The sequence below is a fragment of the Equus quagga genome, chromosome 14 (genome assembly GCF_021613505.1).
Source record: "Equus quagga isolate Etosha38 chromosome 14, UCLA_HA_Equagga_1.0, whole genome shotgun sequence".
Taxonomy (NCBI): domain Eukaryota; kingdom Metazoa; phylum Chordata; class Mammalia; order Perissodactyla; family Equidae; genus Equus; species Equus quagga.
The window spans coordinates 77374946-77400909 of NC_060280.1; the positions used below are offsets into that span (position 1 = coordinate 77374946).

Sequence of the window (25964 nt, forward strand, 5' to 3'; positions counted from 1 at the left end):
GGGGGGGGGGGGGGGGGGGGGGGGGGGGGGGGGGGGGGGGGGTGGGGTCCAGGAACCCAGGAGCAGTCGAGCAGACTCTTGCAAGCCCCGGCACGGAGGAGGCAGGTCAGGCACAGGAGAAACGCCGGATCTGAGCACCGGGACAGCCTCTGCCTCAGTGTGGAAGGGACAAAAGCTAGAGTTCTTAGAAAGTTCTGCAGGCAGAGCTTCTTGAGGGAGGGGTTCCCAGCCAGGATCCTGCAGAGACGGGAACCATCCAAGACCTCTCCAAGCAGCCATTGCTCCTCCTCGGCAGCCACTGTGGGATCCAGAGAGCTGTGCTCGGAGCCGCTCCCCAGCAGCTGCTGCGGGACTTTGGGCAGATGATTTAAGCTCTCTTCTGGGTTCCCCCTTTGTAAGATGCACACATGCCCCCCTTTAGGAGTAAGCGAAATGAAGCCATGAAGCATTATGCTGAGGCATCGTGGGCACCAGGGACCTGTTGGTTCTCCTTCCACATCCTTGACTTGCTTGAAGCACCCCTGCCTCCCTTCCCGTCTTCCACCCCGGCCCTGGAGCGAAGGTAATAATAGCGACCACGCAGGAGGGCTCCCTAAGCCAGGCCCTGTGCTACACCTTTCTCTTCGTCTTCACAGCCACCTCTTTGCTTGGCACTGTTATCATCCCCATTTTGCAGAAAAAGCAACTGAGGCTCAGAGAAGTAACTTCCCCAAAAACCCCTCAGCTGAAGGTAAAATAGGAAGCTAGGCCGTCTGCTGCCAGCGTCTGCTTTCCTAATTATTCCTTACCTGGCTCCCCTTCTACCCTGCGTTAGCTTTAGATTTCTGCCATGGCAAGTGACTACAGACCTAATGGCTCAAACCAACGCCGTTTACTAGCTCACAGTTCTGCAAGCCAGAAGTCCAGGCACAACCTGACTGTGTTCTCTGCTCAGGGCCTAAGGAGGCTGAAATCCAGTGTCAGCAAGCGGCGCGCTCCTCTGGAGCTCAGGGCCTCTTCCAAGCTCCCGTGGTTCTGGCAGAGTTTAGTTCTCTGTGATTACAGGACTGAAGTCCCTGTTTCCTCTCACCTAGAGGCTGCTCTTTGCTCCTAGAGCTCGCCCACACTCCTTGCCATGTGGCCCCTCCATTCTTAAAGCTAGCAAAGGGACCGTCCCTGTTGTCTGATTCCTCTCATGCTTCTAATCTCCTGCTTCAGGAAAAGCCCAGTCCCTTTGTGGGCTCATCTGGTTAGGTCTGGCTCACCCCAGATGACCTCCCTGCCTTCAAGTTAACTGTGCCATAACACAACCTAATCACAGGCGTGAGTGTCCCACCCCCAAGTCTGGGGACTAGACAGGGAGTGCATATGGAGGCAGGAATCGTGAGGGCATCTAGAATTCTTCCTGCTTTCCTGTGCCCTCTCTATACCTGTACATACTCGATGCATGACACCTTTAACACTCCCTGCCAATCTTGGAGGCCTTGGGGGCACTGAGGCAGCCTGTTCACCAATGAGTTTGGAATATTTTCGTATTTTAACAACAAGTACAACCATATGGGTTCATGTAGAACAGTATACAAATGTCTCCATCTGAGACGAGTCTGTCCTCCTCCGTCACTCTTCCTCCAACCTCCTCCTCCCTCAGCCCAAACCTCAGGACGCAGACTTTGACTCAGCACATAGAAGAGAGAAAGGAGGAAATTATTCCCATTTCACAGTAGGGAAACTGAGTCTGAGACCAGGCTCCCAGCCCAGGAAGCCCTGTTGACCCTGAAGTGCAGTTCCTATCCAGCAGCTGTGTCCTATGTCCTGTGTCCGTGACCCCTGACTTTCTGGAGCACCCCTGTGACACAGTTTTCTTCACAGGCCAGGGGTGGGGGTGGAATTCTTAATACAGGGGTCCGTTTAAATGGATGTCAGATTCACTAATGAAATACAACTTCCTTTGATTTTTGCCTCTTTTGATTCTTTCTCCACTTGTGTTTTTATATCAAAGAGGTTAAACCACTTGGCTGGACTTTAAGCTCTGTCCCCCTCGAGAGCTTTTATTGTGTCTCAGCGCAGCTTCCCATTCAGGGACACGGGAGAGGATTAAAGATGAAGAGCAGTAACGGGGGTGAGGTTGCGCAGGATTTGCTCAAGTCAGTGCCTTCGCCCAGTCCTGCAGGGAGCGGCCACAGTACTTGGCCTGGCCAGAGCCTTTCTGCCTGCCTCTCTCCCCACAGGCCACTCTGCACAGAGCCTGGGTTCAGCGGCAATGCTAGTTATAAAGCACATGAGGGCTGGCTCTGCAATCGTCCTGTTCACTGCTCTATCTCCAGCTCTTAGCACAGAAGCTGGACCACTGTCATTCTGCAATATATGCTTGTTGGACAGATGCGTAAATTAATAGAGTGGATCTTGAAAATCTGATTCAAGAAGCTCATCTCCATTGTCCCGGACAATTCTTTTGACTTGATGGGCCCACAGCACTGGAGCCCAAGAGTTCTAAGATGGGCATTTCACTCACTCTTAGAAGAAATCCGGGTGGTCGAGGCTGTCACTCAATGCCTGCCCTGCACATCGCCCACTGGGGCTTGAGATACTTGACTTACATGGTCCACACCTCTTTCTCCATCTTTAAAATGGATTTAATGGGACGTTGCATTAAGTGTCAATTCTAAGAGAGTTGATGAGTATATATTTAATGTATACTTAGGTTTACATTTGTATTCATATCCTCTTTCCCTGGATCTCCATACCGGCCCCCAGCAGAGAGGGGCAGAGCATATCATCTGAGATTTATAGCAGAGGATCACAGAGCTAGTTTGTTGAAAGTGGAGCTGGAATCCAGATCTCACTCTGGGTTGAGCGAGGAATAGCGTGTGCGGTGATTCCAGCCCCTGGAGAATCTACCCCAAGATCGAATCAGAAGTAAACCTCTCTCTCCTGTCTGCTGGACACAAAAAGTTTTCAGACCTTGGCTGAGGTGTCCTAGAAAACCTTTTCTGTTTCTAGTACGGCGCAAGGCGTTCTCCTACAAGAACGTATGAAAGTATGTTTAAAAATAAAGAAGGAAACAGTGCAGAAAATCAGCAGAAAGCTGTTCTCCCAAAAGAGCTGAGGGCAGGAGATGGTGCTTTCCCAGGAGCGCTGGCTGATGACTCATTCTCGCCAGGGCTGCGCCGGCCCTGCCCAGTGTCAGTGGTTCCGGAGTCCACGGGCAGCCCTCCTGGCAGGCCCCTATGTGGGTTCCAACGGTTGGGGTCCCCGGGAGCACACAGAGCCTCGGGATTTTCCACTGTTTCTGGGCATCTCTGACTGAGTTTTCAGTCAACAGTCTCCCACCTAGGGGTAGAGCAGATTCATGCCTGGGATTCTGCAAAGCGGCACCAAGCATTTCCCTCCTTGTTTCATTTATCTTTGTAACTGCCACGTGAGGGAGCAGGGAGCAGGGAGCAGGTGGCCCTGTGCAGAATGGGAAGTGGCCAACGGATGTCTGAGACAAACAGCGCTTCTGATGACTTCAGCACTGTGTTGTAGAGGTTACCTTGAAATTGCTGCAGCCGCCCAGGCAGCAGAGGGAAAGGTCTGCCAGGTCATCTGACTTCCCTCAGTGGGCGAAATCTTCCTCGTTCGTCAGTGAGGCAGTTGGCTGCATGGTTTATAGAATATTAATCCGGGTTGTTCTATCAGGGACACAGTTTCCTGGGAAGGGGAGTACCTGTGAAATCAAGAAAAGCTTGATTAGAAGATGAAGAAGAGCTGAATAATAGCACCCCCAGAGGTGCCTGGGAGCAGCTCATCGATCTACACACGAGCCACAGAACATCAATGTCCTCAGGCCTGTATGGTGGGTGCTGTAAGCCCTGGGGCTGGAGCCAGATGAACCTAGGTCCCAAACTAACTCAGCACTTACTACTCAACCTTCATTTTCCTCATCTGAAAATCGGAGCGAGAATAACAGTACTTGTCTAACAGCTTCTTTGTGAAGATTATAAATGAGCGGAAGGATATACATTTCTTAGCAGTTGTTATTAGCTGCAGAGATTCTCATGGTCTTTCCTAGCTTGATTAGAGTCTTAAGGCGTCTTAAATGGGTGTGAGCTCAGTATCAGAAAAACAGTAGACTGAGTACTCCAAGTTTTGAGGTATTTCTTTAAAGTGTGGCATATGCTCTAAAAACATTTGACAGCCTTTTTTGGTTATTTTTTATTGAGGTACAATTGACATATAACCATGTATTAGTTTAAGGTATACAACATAACGATTTGATATATGTGTATGTTGTGAAATGATCACCACGGTACGTTTAGTTAACATCCATCACCACAAAGTTACATTTTTTTTCTTGTGATGAGGTCTCTGAAGCCCTGCTCTCTTAGCAGCTTTCAGATACACAGCATAGTATTGTTAACAATAGTCTCCATGCTGTACGTTACATCCCCAGGACTTTGTTATCTTGTCATTGGAAATTTGTACCTCTCAACCACCTAACCCATTTCGCACACCCGAGCCCCTGCCTCCGGGAACCACCAATCTGTTGTTTACATCTGTGGGTTTCGTGGGGTGTTTTTAGCTTCCACATATGAGTTGTAGCCCTTTCGAAAACCTTGGGCATTACTATCTTGCCCACCTCAATTTCTTAGAGGACAGGAAATTATTGCATCAAAAGTTTTAATGGTGGGTCTACACAGCGGTTTGTCATGTCAGTAAGCGCTCAGCTGACCACAGACGGCCCACCCAGACGGTGGGAGTGACCACAGGGTGAATTAGACTCACGCGGCCTTTTCCTTTCTGTCTGCTGCTAAGATCCCAGTTGAAAGGAAGGGAGACCAAGAGGGACAAAGGGAAGAGCACAGGCTTTGGGCCTGACAAGCAAGAATCCAGAGATCAGCTCTGTCACTTACTTGTTGGGTGGCCCGGGTGACATTTAACCTATTTGGGACTGTTTTCTTATTTGTTCGCCCATTTATTCAATAAGTACTTTTTAAGTCCCTAGTATGTGCCAGGCTACGCTCTGGGTGTTCAGAAATTGTTAGAGAAGAAAACAGACACAAAATTGTGCCCTTGGGGAGCTCACCCTCGAACGCAGGGAAAGACACCATGAGAAATATACACAATGTTATAGTACTTATATAATGGAGATGACAAGATTGAACTCCAATGGGTCATTGTGGTGGCAAGAAGTGGCAGTTCCTATATTTAAAAAATTCTTGCAATTTTTTTAATTGCTCCCAGATTCCCTTAAACCCTTTAAATGCTTAACGTGCAGTTTGCATGTAGGAAATGTTCATTTATTCAATAAACAAACAACTATTGAGCTTCCATTATATACTAGCACCGGTACTAGGCGCCAGGTATACGAGCCAATAATATAAGAAAACATGGTCCTTGCCCTTGAGAATTCCACAGTCTGGTCTACTGGACACTAGATGATATGCCTTTGAGAGAACAGGGCAGGAGTGACCTTGAAGTCTTGTGTTTCTGTGAATCAGAACAGTCTACTTCACTGATCCTGTCTTTTTTAAACTCCACATCTCCCAGCTATGGCTGGCGATTCTAGGAATGCTATGAACCAGGATATGGAGATTGGAGTCACTCCCAGGGACCCGAAGAAGATTCCCAAACAGGCCCGCGATTACATCCCCATTGCCACAGACCGCACTCGCCTGCTGGCAGAAGGCAAGAAGCCCCGCCAGCGCTACATGGAGAAGAGTGGCAAGTGCAATGTCCACCATGGCAACGTCCAAGAGACCTATCGGTACCTGAGTGACCTCTTCACTACCCTGGTGGACCTCAAGTGGCGCTTCAACCTGCTTGTCTTCACTATGGTCTACACCATCACTTGGCTGTTCTTTGGTTTCATTTGGTGGCTCATTGCTTATATCCGGGGCGATCTGGACCATGTTGGTGATCAAGAGTGGATTCCTTGTGTTGAAAACCTTAGTGGCTTTGTGTCTGCCTTCCTGTTCTCCATTGAGACTGAAACTACCATCGGGTATGGCTTTCGAGTGATCACAGAGAAGTGTCCCGAGGGCATCATACTCCTCTTGGTCCAGGCCATCCTCGGCTCCATTGTCAATGCCTTCATGGTGGGGTGCATGTTTGTCAAGATCAGTCAGCCAAAGAAGAGAGCGGAGACCCTCATGTTTTCCAACAACGCGGTCATCTCCATGCGGGATGAGAAGCTCTGCCTCATGTTCCGGGTGGGTGACCTTCGCAATTCCCACATTGTGGAGGCCTCTATCCGCGCCAAGCTCATCAAGTCCCGGCAGACCAAAGAAGGGGAGTTCATCCCCTTGAACCAGACTGACATTAATGTGGGTTTCGACACTGGAGATGATCGTCTCTTCCTGGTATCGCCACTCATCATCTCCCACGAGATCAACGAGAAGAGCCCCTTCTGGGAGATGTCTCGGGCCCAGTTGGACCAGGAGGAGTTTGAAGTCGTGGTCATTCTAGAAGGGATGGTGGAGGCAACAGGTAAGACACTTTATCCTCCTTTGCCCTTACCACATCCACAAGATTAGGCCGCCATGACTCCAAAAGTCCCAGCGATAGGTACATATCCAGAAGATTGAAGTTTGTGCCTGAGAACCTGGATGGCACAATCAACCAGCCCAGACTCTAACTCGTGATCTGAGGAGTATTTTTAATCAAGATGGAGTAATAACAGCCATATTTATTGAACCTTCCCAACTTCCAAGCACGGGTCTAAACTTTAAACATACAATATTTCATTTAATGCTCTCCCACACCCCGTGAGATAGTTTTCTTTAACTTACAGATAAAGAAACAGACACAGACAGGCAAGTTATTTGCCCAAGAGCAAGTGCTGCTAAATCGTAGAGCCAGAATGCACATCAAGGCAGGGGGACCCCAAAGCCGGCACTGATGTCCAGCAAGCTACACTATGCCCCAACCCCATTCTGGAGCAGCTATCTACCCAAAAAGAGCTCTGTGATCAGATAACTTCAAGAAACACAGGGTTCAACAAGGGTGAACTGGCTTCTTTACGTGGGACTTCATGGTGTCTTTCCCCATCGTGAATTACTTCATGAGCAAAGGACAGGGTGCAGCATTTGCCAAACTCAAGGATTCCCGACATCACAGAAGCCTCTTTTTGGAGATAAACCTGTGCGCCAGGCCCGCGGGAGCAGCTCTTCTGGCTGGGCACAACCCCTCATCACCCCCCACCCCCACCCCACCACCAGCAATCTGCCCTTCAGCTGCCCTGTGGAAGGCTGGCTCAGTGAACACAGGGCATGCAGAAAATAGTGCACCCACATCCACATATGCCCAAGAAATGCCCTCTTCGTGGCTGCCAGCCTGGCACCTTGCTGCTCAGCTACCGAGCCGGTGGCCGCGAGCTCCACCACTCCTCCGCCGAGGCCAAGCTCTGTGTGGGGCTCCAGGGAGCCCGAGTTCCCTCCCCCACTGCTGTGGCCAGACCTCCTGGGACAAAAGCTCTCCAGCCAAACCCTGTACCCTCTTCTTATTCCCTTTCTTCCTCCTCTCTCCTTTCTCTTTTTTTCACCAAGTAGACTGAGCAGCTGGTCTGGCCCTAATGACGACTTATAGGAAACTCAGTCATGCTCGGAACGACACACACATATCTTTCTAGTTCTTGTAACACCACCAAAGGGCTGGCTTCAGTCAGCCTTTGCAGACATGGAAACTGCACCATGCCGCTTTGTGCAAACAGGAAGAAACTTCATTCACACACGTCTCTCACTTCCACATCTAGAGCTTTGCCTACCACACTACACTGCCCCCTGAAATATCAGGGGCCTGTCACAAAGGTGGCCAACAAGCCTTCCAGCCTTTCGGGAAGTTGGCTGCTGGGTGGGAGACTCAGACAGAGGCATCCACAAACTTTGCCATTCAGAGCCTGTGGAACCCAGCTGGGGGGTGTGAGCACGCTCCAGGGACGGGTGCAGAGGGGGCTGCATGGCCATCTGCTGGGGGCCGCAGCCTGGCCAGGCAGCATATGGTGGCAGCTGTGGTGGCCCTGGGAGTAAGCACAGTCGGGATACAGGAAGCCTCCTCCAGCAGAGCTGGGGGCTCACAGGTCATGCTGCCCTTGGTGCTGGGCTCAGGATTGGAGTATGGGCTGAGACTCTGGGAGGAAGAGCCCTACTCTGGGGCCACAAAGGAGGGGTCAGTTCAGAGATGTGGACAAATAGGAAAGCCACGCCTCACCACTGCCCCCTGCCCTCCTGGCTACCTGCAGTGGGGGGATCGGGTGCCAACCTGGCCCAGCGGCCTCCTCTCTCACGTCTCCCTCAAAGTCAGTGGGCCGCAGTTGATCTGCCCTATCTGGTTGACCTCGTCCCCTCCCATGATCTGGGGTACCCTTGCTGCTGTGCTTGGGACTGCAGGGAGACCCAGGGTCCCAAGGGCAGGAGACCGCCCTCCCGCATCTGTTCTGATCTCAATGATGTTAATGGATTGGTTGCCATACTTATGGAGCCAAGCAAGGGCTGTGAATTCAGACCGAGGCTGGACTAGCACAGCTCTGCTATAACCTGCCTGGTGAGTGCGGGCAAGTTGCTTCACTTATCAGCAAAATGAGAATACTAAATCCCTCAGGGTTGTTGGGGGTTAAATGATGAAGTGGAGTAACCGATGTAAAGCATGGCACCTGGCTCCCAGACGGCCTTCTGTCCTTCCCAAATGCAGTGAGAGATGACAGCCAGGGACATGGTGGGATCTCTAGCTACGGGGCAGCCCACCGCCACCTCCTGAGACGGCGGACAGAAGAAGAGCAGGGAGAGCCCCAGGAGGCTTGGCCCAAAGTTCCCACAGAAGTCCTGTCCCACTGTCTTTCCTGAGGCCCCCTGGGGGCGCCAGCAGACATCTAGCCGGCTCTAGGCCACTCAGCGCCCAGCTTGGGCACCTACATCTCTGCTGGGGGGGGGGTGTTGTTGGGCAATAGGGGGCAAGGACTAAACAGAGAGGCCTGGCCCAGGCAGCACCCCCGGGAGCAGAGCAGAGAGCAGGCTGTAAGCCCGCAGTGTGTGGGGTGTGTTGGGGTTGCCCTGCGCTGGAGCACACATGGGTGGGAAGCAGCCTTCGAGCTGGTCTGCTTTGTATGAGCTGCCCTGCCAGAGAAAGCCCAAGCTGGGGAGCTGGAGCAGCCTGCTCCTTCAGTCCCCACAGAGCACAAGCTGGCTTCTTCCTCGGGCAGAAGCTTAAATATCAGAAAGCTGCTTCCTGTGACCCTGAGCACAGAGGCTTCCTCATCCGTAAGCAAAGCTGCCCTCCCTCTCTGGAGAGAAAGCAACACCCAAAAATAACACAGGCATGCCAGGGCTGAGCCGACAGGGAATGGAGGCACCAGAGCGTGCTCAGATGGAAGAGCAGAGCTGTGTGTGTGGGGGGGGGGGGGGGGGGGGGGTGCGTGAGAGAGAGAGAGAGTGAGGACGCCTCTGCTCATGTGTGTTTACCAGAAACAGTCCCCACGTGTTCTAAATGCCTGTCAGCTTCTCCGCGTTCACTGACTCTGAGTTTATCTTCGTTCAAATCCTTTTCCTGCCTCTTTTCTTGTCTCAATCTTTTAGACCTTAATGCTGTTTTCAGGAACCATGTTCCTAGCTCCAGCTATTCCAGAATTATCCACTCCAGTCTCTAGGAAACTACTCCAGAATGTTTCATGTTGATTTCTAGTTTGCTGCCTCCACCACAGCTTGAGTTCCGCCAGGGCAAAGGCTGTGTCTTATTCAGCTTTATATCTCCATCACACTTAGCACAAAGCAGCTCTTGAGCAAATGTTTGGTGGGTGATTGGATGGATGGATACACGATGGATGGAGGATGGATGGACGGATGGACGATGAAGCGATAGATGGCTGTGGCCGCTCCTAATACATGTGCCCTCTGTTCCCCCAGGCATGACTTGCCAAGCACGGAGCTCCTACATGGACACAGAGGTGCTCTGGGGCCACCGGTTCACGCCCGTCCTCACCTTGGAAAAGGGCTTCTATGAGGTGGACTACAACACCTTTCATGACACCTACGAGACCTACACGCCCAGCTGCTGTGCCAAGGAGCTGGCAGAAATGAAGCGGGAAGGCCGGCTCCTCCAGTACCTCCCCAGCTCCCCACTGCCAGGGGGCTGTGCTAAAGCAGAGCTGGCTGCAGAGGCTGAGCAGGATGGAGAAGATGAGTCAGAGGGGCTGAAAGGGTCCCGGGAGATCAGGGGCTCCGTGTGAGGCTGCACTCTCCCCACAGCCTCCCCTCATTGTCTTCTACACGTATGGATGCTGTCGAGCTGGGGGTGGAGGGGAGAATTAGCTGAGGGGCTGTTGGGGGACCCAGGAGCTGTCAAGGCTCTGTGGGGAAAGACTACATCCAGTCCTGGAGCCTCCCAGCTCAGGGCCTCCCGAGCAAGCAGCCTCTTGCCTGGGCCCATGGTGATGCTGCCTCTTCCCTCCCAGCCCCTGCCAGCACCGGCCCAGGGCCAGGCCAGAAGGGGTTGCCCCACGGTGAGAGTTACAGGGGGGCCTCTGTTCGCACACACTCCTCTCTCTGCCAACTGGCCCGGGATCACTTCCCTCCTTGGGTCTCACAGACCAACTGGTAGCCCCATCCAGGGGGCTGACACTGAGGGAGGGCTGTTGCCCCCTTCCCTTCATTCCTGCCACCCTGAGGCTTGTTGTGAACTCAAGGAGGAGGGATTCTGCCCTTCTGGAAGCTCAAGAACCCGGTCCTAGGGTGAGCTCACAGACCTCATGACTTAAGGTTGATTCGAGTCATGTAGGCAATTCTTTCAAATCTGAGACCAGTGCCCACTCCTTGAGAGCTTCAGAGGACAGGCCCTCAACCATCTTGATCATTCTCTGTGAAGAGTGTGTGTTTTCCCTTTGCTGTGTTCCTCATATCAAATGTGACCTGCTGGCTAATTGACATCCTTAGATCTTAGAAGGTGGCCTGGGGCCACAGAGCACCTCTGAGCACCTGTCTGGTTGTCTCAGTCACTTCCTGGCCACTCCCAATCACACTGTGCCCTGCACCTCCTGCCAAGAAGAGCACTCCAGCTCGTGCTTTGCTGGTACTTTTGGCCCAAGAATCTCAAAGTCATTCTAACCTTCACTGTGGTTTTTCTTTCACATCCTCGGAGAGCCTGTGGTGCGATCCAGGGAGAAAGCTGAATGTCAGAGGGCATGATGAGCTGGTCGGTGCTGAAACAGGGAGGGCAGAGGGCAGAAGAGCAGAGGGGAAGACAAGCAACCCAAATTTTGAAATAAGTATCAGCACCAATTTTTGCCAAGATGTCTGACTTCAGGGCTCAGCACGTCTTTGTTATCTGGCAAATTATGGGATGTGAAGCAAAGTGAGAAGTGACTGCAGAGGCAGCTTCCCTTTCAAGTCCAGGCTGGACCAGAAGCGCTGGGCCCCCAGCCTGGCCGGCAGGGGTCTAACCAGGCGGCTGGGCTAGAGAGCAGGGATGCTGCCCTGGAAGGGAGGAGAAGCGTCGCCTCCTCCCACCTCGGAAACGTGGGGCAGGGGGAATCAGCGCGAGAATCGGGGAGGGGTGAACATTAGGAGAGAAAAGAGTAGAGCTGCCCCTCGAGCAGGACAACTTCGGAGGGCTTTTCTTTTCCAGTCCAGAGGACAGAGCAGATTGCCGTGTCGATGAAGCACATCTGGTATGTGTTGAAGTAGACAGGCTTCCGATTAGCTGACCTGGACCTGGAGAGAGATTTCAGACACTTCCCTGGCCACAGATTTATAGAGGCCACACAACTCACAGCCCCCAACTAGCCTTTGAAAATGGGATCATTTTCCTGCCCAGATGTGAAGCAGCTTCCCTGGGAGTGCGAGCTGCTCCTTACCTAGTGAGGCAGAAGGTTAAGGCGGAGCGAAGGGGATTGCTCTGGGATCTCAGGGCCAGCTCCCCTTGGGCTGGGGTTTCCAGGTCCTGAGGCTGTGAGAGAGGAGGCAGGCAGTCTGAGATGGGAACTGCCTCTCGCAGACTGTCACACTCAGGGGAAGGGGACCCTGCGCTTGGGCCCAAGGGCTGGATCTTGAGAAATGGGCTCAGGGGCCAGGGAGCCAGTAGGGTCCTCTGGCCAAGGGCATGGCACTGAGTCATGGTTCCTTCTGTGGTGAAGCAGGTCTTAGAGGCAATGGAGAATCCTGCCCTCAGGGGAAGGGACGCAGGCAGCCTACATACCCCAGTGGGGGAACTGCGTGCAATCAGGAATCTAAGGCCGGGAGCCCACCACTAAGACTGGATGCCCCAGTGATGGGAAGAGCTACAGCTGGAACTCTAGGGTGGGTGCTCATCCCAGGCCCACTAGATCCAGGGCTTACAAGAAGGACTGTTTCCTCACACCCAGCCAGATCTAAAACCTGCCTCAGTCAAAACTGATCAGTGCCTGTGGGTTACAGCCCAAAATGAGGCAGCTAAGCAAGGATGGGAAACCACAGGGGAAGGCAGCTTTGGAGCTGGACTGGGGCCTGGGGCCTATCTCACACTGGCCTCCATTATGATTCTGAGGCATCTCCCAACTGGCCAAGTGAGCCACTCTCCAGCTCTCTAACTCTGCAGTAGCCTCCCCAAACCTGGACCAAATCACATCTCAGCCAACTACAGAAGTCGCAGAGGCTACAGAAGAGAAAGGGGTCAATAGGGTCCTATTCTAAAGCTCCCTGATAGGCCAGAGCCGACATATTCTAATCCCTGTGACTAATCAGCTGCTTTGTCTCATCGAGATTCAAATGCAAGAACACTGCCCTTCATATCCCAAAGAAATCCTTCTTGATGACCAGTAGATCCAACTGAAGATTGAAAAGTTCTTCAAATCATTTCTGGAAGTTCTTGTGTAAAAATGGACTTTTGAAATGTAAAGTCTGTTGAGGGCCAGAGTTTCACTGGGTCCCTTTAGAAACATTGCACCTGCACACAAGCCACCTGTGGGTCATAGCCCTTTTTGCCTGGCTCTGAGCCCACCCATCACTTCTGATGGGCCACAGGGAATTGAACCAGGCTGTAAGGTGGGGCCACCAGTATTTCCCTCAGGCTTCAACATCCCCAAAATTCCAAAGCTTTAGCTCACTTGTCAGACCCGGCAAGCTTTGGAAGCTAACTTCTGGCCTTAGCGTCTGTGTCCTTCTCCTCTGGAAACAAACGTCCCCTGTAAGGGAGAAGCCCACAGGGAACTCAGAAGAAGGTAAATTCTGACCAGTTCTCCTCTCTCCATCAATCTGACACCTGATACATGTTGACACCATTGCCCAAAGAACCCTGTTCCCAGGCCAGGTAGAATGGACATCGCCCATGACTCTCCCCTTCAGATATGGCCCTGTGTGCAGTCAGAGCCCACTTCCTGTCCTTCTCTTCTGCGCTCTGAGATCCTGGTTGAGCAGTTGGCTTTGATGGAGGGGAAAGAGCCCTTGTCTGTCTGGGGAGAACCTCCCCTCTCATGATCCATGATGGCTGGGCCCCTTCTTTCACGTTACTTCTCCCGTGCCCTGCCTTCCAGCAGGCCTCCACCACGTGTCTCGTATGAGGTGAGAGACACAGAAACTTGAATTTTTTGTACTGAAGTTGCCAAAAACAGGAAACGAAAAAAAAGTTGCCCGTTGTCTTCTAACAATGTGCCCTGACCACCTCTCTGCACATGCGCCGTTCACTGAGCCCGTGCTGTGTGCCCAGCCGAGGGTTAGGCCCTCCACTGAGATGATCGCATTTAACTCTCAGACGCTGCTGAAAGCTCCTAGTAACCTCTTGTTACTAATGAGATAACTAAGGTTCAAAAAGATTAACTAGTTTGCTCAGGTCCACAGATGATAATAGGAAGCAGGGCCTCAGTGCCAAGCGCCTCCCCAACAAACACAGATGGGCCACCATCCTGTGTCACTCCCACCTCCGGGGCGTCTCCTGAGCTGGGGGCCGGGGAGAGCCCTCCTCTTCAGATGGCCGATCTGTGAGGTGTGCTGTGCTGTGGAGCTTCAGCTTCCATCCACCGGCTGGTCCTCCTGTGGCAGGATAATTGGGAAACACCTTTGTCTGATTCCTCGAGAATTAATGAGCTGTGAGAAGAGATTAGATAGGGAATATCTGTTTTCGGAAAGGAGCCACTTACTCTGCTCGGCTTGGTTTCTGCTAACGACATCTCCTTAAACTGCTGTGCCACATCTCTTTCTCCCTGGGTAGGACTCGTCAATCTTCTCATTAAAAAGAGCACCACTGTACTGCTGCAAATTCATCCAATAAAGCGGATTTGACCTCGCAGAACTCTTTCTCATCTTAAATAGGTAGCCAAATAATCTTCACACACCCTATAATGTTAAATGTTCAGAACCTACATTACCTAAATAGTGGGTAACTGTAAAAATGTCCACTTTAGGGAGCCCCTCAACTGGCAGTCTGCATTCATAACACTAATTAGCAAAATGGTCGATACTACGGAACGATGGGAAGGCGCGGAGTAGGCTGTGAGAGTTAATATTGGCAAAGGATGTCAGGACTGTTCATGAAGGCCCAAGTCTGGGTGGAGCACCGCATCAGCGGTAGAGGGTGTCAGACCGGCTTCTCATCTGCTCCAGTCCACCCAAGGGGAATTGAACAGCTCAGATTTACAAAAGGAGTTAACTGAACATCCCTCACTTAAACCTTTCTGAGAGGATAAGACAGGTCGCCAGGGCTTTGATTTAGAACGAGAAGCAATATTTTAGGTTGTGGAAGGCAGTGCAGCCCTGATGTGTGTGGGAGTGTTTCCCGTGTCTGGCCCAGTGGCACATGGTAACCAGTATGTCTTATTCTGTTCGGGTGCTACCCCAAAAATACCGCTGACTGAGTGGCTTAAACAACAAACATTTATTTTCATAGTTCTTGGTGGAAGGGGCAAGGGAGCTCTCGGGGGTCTCTTTTATAAGGCACTAATCCCATTCCTGAGGGCTCCACCCTCATGACCTAATCACCTCCCAGTACCATCACATTCAGGGTTAAGATTTCAACATGTGAATTTCAGGGGGACACAAACATTCGGTCTACAGCAAGGCATGAGCAGATCAGTGCACGTGACCTGGGCCAAAGCAGGTACAGGGCCTCTAAATCAACACAGGCGGAAGAACCTGCTAATTCCCAGGGGGAAATTGCCGTCCTGGTGGGGATGTAAAATAAACAACACAGGCAGAGACCAGGCAGCCCTGGCCTGGGAGTGGCTGGTCGTGTGCCTGATGATTGCATGGCAAATACTGCTCAGTGTCAGAAGGGAGACATGAAGTCAGGGGTCCACAAAGGGGCCCCTAAAAGGACACATTTGCCAGTCAAGCTTGGATTACAATTTGGAGAGGAGAACTATGCACGCATTTCTAATAAAACAAAAATCTGAACGTTACCCTCAGAAGTCCCACCCTGGCCCGGAAGGCCCAGTCTTGGCTTGTGTGTCAGAGGATCAGCTGAGACGTGCTCCCTGGACGTCCCTGCAGACCCCGTTAGATGCCAGCCATAAAGCGTGTTGACTTCTTTATGGCAAATAAATGTCTAGGGAGGAGGTTTGGAAACAGCAACACTGCTGACTTCTTCTCTAAGGGGCTACTCACTTGGACTCAGAAGCTGCTACTAAAATAACCTGGACTCGGTTAGTTGAGGCAAATATCTTCACTCACAGGGACGGAATTAAGGAGGATTTGGGCACATTAGCATAGGCTTTGAGCTTCGTTCTTCTACCAAATGGCAACAGCTAAGTGGAGAAATCTAGGCTGAGGGGGTGAGGTACTGGGAGTAAAAAGTAGGTGATACGTACATTCATTTAGGACCCCTTTATGTACGCACACCAAATGTCATTGTCACATTCCAAATCGCCTCTTAAATAAATGTGCTTAAGGAAGAGATGGCAGTCAGCCCTGGGTGATGGGAACCTTCATGGCAGTAACCATTTTCTCTTCTAGCCTGAGGAAGTGATCGGTCACGGTCATTCAGGAATTCACCAGCCATCTGTTCCCCTCACAGAGGCAGAGCCCAGCTGGGTCTGGTCCACGGAGACAGATGGGAAAGAGCGAAGATTGCTGAATGCAGGCTGCAGCTGATGGACAGAAATGTGGCTGTTCGTCTCCCGGTCGTTCCCATCAGGAATTGCACCGGTAGAGCCCACTCCCTCACTGTCTTCAGATCAAGCACCAGACCAGAATTCTGCCCAGTGGACACACCCCACCTTCAGGCTCCTCATGGCCCTTGCATTATAAGGACAGGATCCTGTGGGGAAGCTGTTGGTCTTTACCTGTCTCCCAGAATCCCCGTGGGTCCACAATAGCAGGAGAACCTGGACCTCGTTCCAGCAGCCGTCCATCCTGACCGTCCCTCCAGGCTGACTGGAGCTCTGTTAGCTTTCCAACAGCTGTCTCATTGTGCTAGAGGTTGAAACACTGCACATCAGAAAACATGGCCTGACTCAGCACAGCGTCCAAAGGGTCTCTGACTTTTCATTGTCTCAATTTCCCTACACATTCCTCCATTCAACAAAGGTATATTGAGCACCTTCTATGAACCAGAAGCAGGAACAGGCACTGTGGATTCAGCAGCCTGACATGGTCTCTGCCCCACGGAATTCACTGTCTGGTGGGGAGAGGGGGGAGGGACAGAAAAAGTACACAAACGAATGAAAGAATTACAGTTTGCAAGAAGGGCTGTGAAGGAAACCAGAAGGGTGCTGAGGTTAAGAGCAGGGGTGCACCTGAGGAAGGACACGGGACTCCTCTCCCAGGAGGCACCATGGAGCTGAAACTTGAACTATGAGGAGGAATGAACTGATCAGGCAAAGTGGTGGCAGTGACTGATGCTGGGCAGAGGGGACAGCACGGGTATAAAAGTCCTGAGGTGGAAGAAGCTGGGAGAATGATCAGGAAGGCAGCACAGCTGGGTGCAGGGGCGTGTAGAGGAGTTCAAACGCTGCCTGATTGGGAGACACGGCTGTGAGGGTGGATTTTATTCCAAGTACAGTGGAAAGCAATGCACAGGGTTTTATCAGAGGGGTGACCCCATGTGATTCTACTTCGAGATGGTGTGGGCTCAGACGCACGGCCCTTTCATTCCCCAGGGGCTCACAGGTTACCAGCCACATTGGGATACTTTCTGAGCTGCTGAGTCTGGCTGTCCCAGCCTTGGCCTCTTATGTCTAAAAGCCATAGAAAATTTTAAATACTTCTTCATAAATATTTCCAAGTTGTAGCCTCAGGAGTCTTTCTGAGCCATTCTGAACAAATTCATTCCAAGTATTAATGCACATCCCATACATGTCTGACGCTGATCCGATTGTGCAAGGACCTTTCTAAGTGCCACAAACCACACCCCGTGTCTGCTTGCTGCCCTCCCCATCTGTGCCTGGGGACGGGCCTCACTGAGCCGCCAACACTGGTTGTCAAGCTGCACTCAGTCTGCTTCAGAAGATGGAGAAACCTTCCCCGCTGCATAGCGCTGACCTTGACAGCTCAGCCCACTTCATTCCAGATAGACAGCAGCTCTTCTCATTGCAACACTTCCCCGCAGCAAGTGAAAGAGAAAACAGTCTCTTTTCAAAGCCTTTAAAGTTTTCACTTGAAAAAGGAAATTTCGTTCTGTCAGGTAGCACTCATTTGCATGACACGTATAGCATCTCGAAACTGGGGTTGCTTTGTGTGACACTCAGAGAAATCCAGCTCTCACTCCGCTTCCCACCGCCTTTCCCCTTCTTGATCTCTCTTCCCAGTTTCAGTCATAGACCCCTCAGACGGCCTGTACTCTGCCCTCCCTCCCCGCCTACCTCCCACTGCAGACGCCTCATTGCTCGCTAACGTTTCCCTCTACAGCTCCTCTGGGGATGTGAGCCCTCAACCAGGTGAAACGTACTGTTCCTTCCTCCTCTGCATATGAAAATAGATTGTTTTTAAAAAACATAAGAACAAAAACCTTTTCAGGGTGGAGAGGTTCCGTTTGGGAGATGGTTCTTTACAAGTCGCCAGAAGTCTTTCCAGGCCATCCTTTAGGCTAGACTTCAGTGGTAGTCATCCGCTCACTTATGCAGCAAACGTTTAATAAGCACCTTCTTGTTCTGAGCATCTTGCCAGGAGCAGGGGAAACAGAATTGAATAAGACACGGTCTCTGCCCTTCGGGAGCCCACAGCCAAGTTGGATGGAGCATTCCAGACTGATTATTCTGAGTTGTCTCGTGGACCAATCGTCTTAGTCTGTTTTATAGACATAGAGAGATGCCCATGTTGTTTGTTACAAACGCCCAGGTAAAAATATATGGATATATTCATGAAAAATTTTTGAAAGATTCAAAATGCAGGTTTTGTCTATAAAATCAATGATTTGCCCTCAGATCAGCATTGATGATTTACACATGTAAAATGTGCCATTAAAAGATGATGCCAATTCCAGGCAAACCCTTCAAACCCTCCATGCCTACCACTTTCAGACCATGTTTATACTCTTCACTGTAATCGATGGAGAACTTGTCGACCAGCGACACTTAACTCTGGACGGTCAGCCATTCACCATCTGTGAAGTGTACAGAGGTCACAGTACGCAGAGAACGATTCTGATCATCGTGAGGATTTTACTGAATTCCTCCTGGCTAAAACATAGGCATGGATTGCATCGATGCATCCTTTTTCTTATGTTACAGTTGTGAACACAGTTCCCAGGATTTTTTCCATGCTCTAAGTAAAAAAAGGGAATCATAGCCAATCACCGTGGACCTGGAAAAACTCTGGCTGTCCTGCCCTCCCCTGCTGCCCGGCAGGCCCTCCCATAGCGCACTCTCATCCATATTGCTGCAGGCAGTCAGAGGGAGCTGGCCTCTCCCAACTGGAAACTCATGGCCCACAGCGGGAAATTCTGCAGAACCTGCAGTCCCGCCCTCTCACCCACATACCCATCATCAAGCAAACCTCAGTGGAGTGGCCCTGCAGGGATGGGAAGCACGCTATGGACCTGGCACTGTGCTTGGGATTGGAGTTCCAACAGTGGACGGAAGGGACTCCGCTCTCATCTTTAATGGGCTTATATTCTAGAGGGGAGGCAGGCTTTAATCTAGTAAATTCACACATAGTGTAGACTTACACTTTTGACTGAGAGGTATATGGTCCAATGAAAGCATAAAAACATATAACAGGGGATTTTCCCTGGTCTGGAGAAGTGGCACTTGAGCTGAGATCCGAAGCTCGAGAAGGGCTTAGTCAGGAGGAGTCAGGGTGGAGAAGAGCCCTCCAGGTGTGGGCATTGCTTTGAGAAAGACTCAGACTGGTGAGGGGGATGATGCCCTGCGGGATCTAAAAGGAAGGCGGAGGGGCTGGGACATGGGGCGGGGGCAGAAGAGAAGGTGCTTGGCGATGGGCTGGGGGGCAGCCAGTCCTGGGCGGCACCAAGTCTGCTGTGGCGGGCAGATTTTGATTGCTACCTTAAGATTAATGAGTGCCACTGAAAGATTTGCATTTTTGGAAAAATCAAGAGTAGAGAATGAATTGAAAGAGGCAAGAGGATGCATTAGGAGGCTAGTTGGGTGAAAAATGATAGTAACTTGGAATAAGAAGGCAGCAGTGGAGATGAAGAAATGTAAGTGGATTTGAAAAAGTACGAGAGGAATAATTGACAGAATGATGGGATCCTGTGGCGAGGGGAGTGTTAGGGAGGACACCCAGGCCTCTGGCTTGCAGAACCAAACAGCAGGCTGGGTCATTCCCTGAGCCTGGAGTAGAATCTGATTTTGGAGGTGAGCGGGAGGGAGAGACTGGTATGAGTTTGGCTTCAGACCCAACCCCTGCATTTGCATGTCTGCATTTCAGGTCTGTGTGAGGACACTCAGAAGTAGCCATTTGAATATGTAAGTCTGCAGCTCAGAGGATAGAGCAGCAAGAGTTCTAAGTTCTAAGAGTCTTCAGCATACAAATGGAGCTGAGTTCACGGACGAGATGGTCCTTGAAGAAGGTAGGGCTGGAAAGGTGTAGGACTGATCCTTGAGGAACTCCTTCATTTAAGGGACGGTCTGGAAAGGAGGAGGCTGCAAACGATCTAGCCAAGGAGTCTCGATGCCTTCAGCACTCCCCGAGATACTAACTTCAGAGACAAGCACGGCGACTGCTTCTGGAAGCCCTGGGATTCTGAGGAGATGCTGAGCAAGGAGCCAATGGGAGTCATGAGGTGAAAACATAGCAGGACCAGGTAACGTGAGGCAGCACTCAGTGACCCAGCCCCGGAGCAGAGCGCATCACTCACAGTTCCCACTGCGGCGCCCTCCAGCTCCCCAGCACCCCCACGTCCCAGAAGGGCCCAACAAGAGAAGCCACCTTCAAACAAGAGAAGCCCTGGGTTTCCTTCTGATTCCCTCTTCTCTCCCCTCTGAATACGGCCTGTTTTTCTTTCTTTCTCACATGTCACATGATCTAGATTGGTCTGAATCTCTCTCCTAGTTAGTTCTTTTTACATTGTAGCTGTGCAATTTCTCTTGCTTTCCCCTGCCCATTTAAAAGCCTTCTTTCCTTTGTGAAGCATCCTTTTAAACTTGGCGTCCTCTCATTGTTTTCTATCGTGATGTCTGACATGTAGCTAGCTTAGTAGAGTGAATTTCCATATTCTCCTTAAGATTTGTATTTTCATATCAACTGGAGAAAAGACAGTTCAATCCTCTGAAATAGCTGGTGAGCAGAAAGGGCGTCGAGTGAAAGAATGGCTTCCTTTGCACTGTGCGATCCCAGGGAGGAAAACTGAAGCCAAGAGCTGGGGGCAGAGAGCTTGAGTTCTCAACAGTTAATATGAAATTTGGTTCCTGCCTTCCCGCCCCTCACCGCACACCCTCCCCTTTAGTTTATTTTCACTGTGCCTAGAGGAGTTTATTCTGGAGGATAATCCAGGAGCAGCCTCAGCTGCAGTTTCCATGGGCCGTCCCAAATGGTTCCACGGTCTTCATTTTATCCACCTAAGGATGGTCTTGGTGCCTCAGGAATTAGGGCCTTTCATCTCCAGGGCGTCCATCCATCATGACAATTCCATTCTCAGGGCAGCTGTGCTTTAAGTTTCTGTAGCAAAATCCTTCAGTCAAGTTTTATAACAACGTCCAATTGACTGTCCAATTCACTCACACATTTACAACACAGATACCCAAGAGACTCACACACCCCTGCAAGATCCACAGCGATCATTAACTCATAATTCTTTAGCTCACTTTTTTCATACTGACCTTTCAGTTGATTATAATAACCATCGCCTTACTGACTAAGTTACAATTAGAGTTATAAATAGAAAACCACACACAAATGTTAACATCCTATGGTTGCATTAACGTGTCATCAGTATCTTCAAATATCACACAGGTGAGGAGCAGGAAGTGCTAATACAGGGCGTGTCTTCCTCTGAACTCTGGGTGTCCACATTGTCTTGGAAAGAGAAAAGACTTTTCAGTCAGACCCAGATTCAACCTCTGAGACTCTTTCTCTGCTGTAGACCAGCCATAACTACCTCATGGTATGTCACAGAATCCAATGAGGTTTCACGGGAAGGGCCTCATTCAAAGTGGTGTCTCTGTATCATTCCCTCAGTTCCTCTTGTCTCCTCTTTCTTTCCATCATTCCAGTGTTTTCCACCTAATTGCTGGCCTTCAAACAGCCTCTCAGGCCAAGCTAGTTAGATATCTTCTCCTGCACCTGACAGCATTGTTCTTGTGGCTGTTCCTCTGAGAAGGCCCCTCCCTGGCTGAGAGGGCCTCCCAGGCTCTCCCAGGATGCTTCCTCCTCCTCCTCCTCCTCCTCTACAACTTCCCTCCAGCTTTCATTCACTCTCTTCTTCCACAGCGATTTACTGAGCACGTTCCGTAACCCTGGTCTGTTCTGTGCCGAGCAACACACGAGGTACTTGCTCAGGGTTTTACAGTAGGTATTTGAGACAAAACCCAGTCACACTTCACACACATGCCCTGTGTGCAGGGTAGCTGGGCAGCAGGCCCATCTTGGCTAACAAGGTTCAGCTGCCCTATTACTCCTGTACACAGGAGGACAGATGACAGGGAGGGGCTCAGCTATCACATGTCAGAAATCATTGACACGCCAGCCATGCTCAGAGCTTCACCAGGTCCCTCTGATCTTCTTGCCTGCTAGCTGCCATCATCTGTCGACCATGGAGGGGAGGGGCTCCCTGCCCTACCAGACAGACAGGGCAGCCCAGCTGGCATCTGCACAAGGTGTGGCCACAGAAGTGGGAACTAAGCTCTGGCCCAAAAGGGGATGGGCAGGAGCAACATGGCAGCCTGGCCCTGAGAGCAGTGCTGCTTTTGGGTCAGGGGAGATGGGGAGATTGTGCGGGGGCCTGCAGCACCACTGGGGTCCTGGACTCTTTGAACTGATCGCGGCCACTGATGTTGAGTCACTAGGGGTTATAGTGAATGGTACCCCTCTCATTTCCACCCTTTGATTCCTGGACCCGTGAATCCCGGCTATGAGAGAAACAGCACCATAGATTGGACACTGAGCCAGAGCATACACAGCCATCTGGAAAACCTTGCCCTAGCCCTGCAAGATATTGCCACCTAGTTGGTACTCTGAGTCTTCAAAAGGCCATTCTACCATTCTCTCAAGCTAGCTGCTTCAAGATAGTGGGGAAAATGGTAAAACCAGTGAATTCCACGAGCATGGGCCCATCTCTGCACTTCTTTTGCTGTGAAGTTCTTTCCTTGATCAGAAGCAATGCTGTGTGCAGTATCATGATGTGAATCAAGCATTCTAAAATCCACGGATGATGGTTTTAATAGGAGCATTATGTTCAGGGAAGACAAATCCATATCCAGAGTGTGTATCCCAGTAAGAACAAAATGTTGCCTCTTTCACGACAGAAGTACTCCAATGTAGTCAACCTGCCACCTGGTAGCTGATTGATCACCCAGAGAATGGTGTCATAGTGGGGACTCAGTGTTGGTCTTTGGCAGACAGGGCACTCAGTGGTGGCTGTAGCCAGGTCAGCCTTGGTGAACAGAAGTCCATTCTGCTGAGTCCATACATAATCCCCATCCCTGCCACCATGGCCACTTTGTTCATGAGCATTGACAAGGCTCATTGTCAATGGACATTGAGCAACGACAAGAGTGGCTGGGGGAAGAGGCTGACTGGTATCCACAGAACAGGACAACTTATCCACTTGATTATTAAAATCCTCCTCTGCTGAGGTCACCCTTTGGTGATCATTCACATGGAAATATCTTCACCTTCTTTTGTCCCTTCAGTGTGGTTTATCAATAAACTTTTTCCCCAGATTTCTTTGTCACTATTTTCCAATCATGTTCCTTCCAAGTCCTGATCATCCAGCCAAACCATTGGCTACAGCCCATGAATCAGAATATTATCTCACATCTGGCTATTTCTCCTTCCAAGCAAAGTGAACAACCAGGTGCACTGCCTGAAGCTCTGCCCACTGGGATGACCTCCCTTACCATCCACCTTCAGGGATGTCCTAGAGAGGGGCTCTGATGCTGCAGCTGTCCACTTTTGAGTGGTGTCTTCATATTATACAGAACCAAGCCCAAGTCTTCTCTTCCTCTGTCAACTGATCACAGGGAACTCATCATGAGACTGCAGGTATAGGCTGGGAGAGAGAAAGCAGTGTAGCAGGAGTAGGGAGCATGGGCATTTCAGCCACTTCTTCATGTTACTTTCTTGCATCTTCAGGGCCTGCTCCAGCCCCGTGTCATATAGACCACTTCCACTTGATGATGGAATGTTGATGTGCATGCCCAATTTTATGACTTGGTGGCTCAGATAACACCCTGTTCATGAGCAGCCAGGTCGCATGATAACTTGGTGACCCACGGTTGAGATTTCTGTCCCCACTAAGACCAGGAGCAGGACAAGAGATGTTTTTCAAAATGAGAGTAGTTATCTGCAGAGAATGGCAGGGCTTTGCTCCAAAGTCCCAGTGGGTCCCACCATGATTCAACTATAAGAGACTGCCAAAGACTCCAAATAGCATCCCTCTCTGCCTCTGAAACTTTAAGTACCATTGATCTGATGGATCATATGCCCACAGTGGCAGAGCTGCTTGCACAGCAGCCTGGGCCTATTGCAGAGCCTTCTCCTGTTTGGGGCCCCACTCAAAACTAGCAGCTTTTTGTGTCACTTGGTAAATGGGTCAGAGTAACACACCCAAATGAGGAACATCTTCCTCCAAATCCAAAGATAGCCACTAAGCATTGTGCCTTTCTTGGCTGTAGGAGGAGTCACATGCAATAGCTCATTCTTCACCTTAGAAGGGGTATCTTGACAAGCTCCATACCAGTGGATCTCTAAAAACTTCACTGAGGTAGAAGGCCCCTGAATTTTAGTTGGATTTTTCTTACCCTCTGCAACACGAATATTTTACCAACATGTCTAGAGGAGTTGCTACTCTTGCTCACTAGGTCCAATCAGCATAATGTGATCAATGTAACAGACTAGCGTGATATCTTATGGAAGGGAAAGGTGATCGAGATCCCTGCAACTAAATTATGATATAGAACTGGAGAGTTGCCTTACCCCTGAAGTAGGACAGTGAAGGTGTCATGCTGGTCTTGCCAGTCAAAAGCAAACTGCTTCTGGTGGGCCTCACAGGCAAGTATGGGGAGAAAGGCATTTGCGGCATCAATAGCTGCATACCAGGTACCAGGAGATATGTAAATTTGCTCAAGCAACAAAACCATGTCTACCATAGCAGCTGCAATTGAAGGCACTACCTTATTAAGCTTATGATATAATCTATTGTCGTTCTCCAAGGTCCACCTGTCTTCTGCATGTATAGGCCACATAGGAGAGTTGAATGGGGACGTGGTGGGAATCAGCACCTCTGCATCTTTTGAGTCCTTGGTGGTGGCACTAATCTCTGCAGTCTCTCCAAGAATGTGGTATCACTTTTGGTTTATTATTTTCCTAAATAGAGGCAGTTCTAATGGCTTCCATTTGGCCACTCCTACCATAATAACCCTCACTCCCCAGGTCAGGGAACCAACATGGGGATTCTGTCAGTTGCTGAGTATGTCTATTCCAATTATGCTTTCTGGAACTGGGGAAATAACGACAGGACTCACTGGACCCACTGTGAGATGGACCTGAGCTAAAATCCACTGCTCACCTGACCTCCATAAGCCCTTCTCTGACTGGTGGGCCATAGCAATGTTTTGAGTCTCCTGGAATTAAAGTCAGTTCAGAACCAGTTTTCAGTAGTCCCTGAAAGTTCTGACTATTTTCTTTTCCCAATGCACAGTTACCCTGATCAAAGGCCGTAAGTCTGTTTGGAGAAGCCTGGGAGGAAAATGAACAGTATAAATTCCCAGTAATGTACCAGAATCCTTCCTCAAGGGGATCTGACCTCCCCTTCATTCAAGGGGTTCTGGGTTTGTAAATTGGCTCAAGTTTGGGAATTGATTGAGGGGCCATGACTCTTTGTTTTTATGATAAGGTTCGGCTTTTATTCACTTGACTTGGAACATTTCTTCTTAAACAGATCAAGTAAGAACTTAGTAGGCTTCCTATTTGTTTTACTTCTAGGAACACCATGATTAGCTGGCCGGCGCTGCAGCCCTGCACAGTTCAGACTGTTCTGATCACTGCTCTGACTCTGCTGTCCATTATGGTGGCCAGGTCGTCTTCCCTTTGACAGTTGCCTCCACTTGGCCCCTGCCACTCTGGGATCCGATTATTCCCGTTGCATTTAGGTTCCCCCAGTCAGTGACTGCAGTCCCCCCTGTGAGGTCTGGCCTACAGAGAAGAGCAGCCACAGAGCTCTTCAAGGATGGGGGCTCCCTCACAAGTCTGTTCCTCACAGTCAGGGTGAAAGGCATGTTTTCTGGAGCCTCTCAGGGTGGGTGAGCGGGTCTTAAATGACAAATCTCCTCTCAGATACTAATCTCTCTGAGCCTTTGTATCCCTTCTTGTACATTAAACCAAGGCATGCCTGATATATCCGTTTTTCTCACGGTGGGCCACTTTTTGGTCCCTGTTTTACCTAACCAACCAAAAAACTGCTAGAGCCCTTTCTAAGCCCCTGAGCTAGAATAT

At 50.4% G+C, this 25964-nt stretch overlaps 1 protein-coding gene across 2 annotated transcripts in view; it reads left to right on the top strand.

Annotated features, from left to right (window-relative positions):
- Nucleotides 1–11436, top strand: part of KCNJ5 (potassium inwardly rectifying channel subfamily J member 5) — a 54791-nt gene extending 43355 nt beyond the window's left edge. Inside the window, exons 3-5 of one of the 2 annotated variants that reach the window (XM_046638479.1) lie at nt 3658–3814; nt 5509–6447; nt 9855–11436. In XM_046638479.1, coding sequence (XP_046494435.1) covers nt 3796–3814; nt 5509–6447; nt 9855–10177 — 1281 coding nt within the window. In that variant the 5' untranslated portion in view covers nt 3658–3795 and the 3' untranslated portion in view covers nt 10178–11436. The remainder of the gene's footprint in view (nt 1–3657; nt 3815–5508; nt 6448–9854) is intronic. The other variant, XM_046638480.1, reaches the window with a different exon arrangement.
- Nucleotides 11437–25964: the final 14528 nt, after the last annotated feature.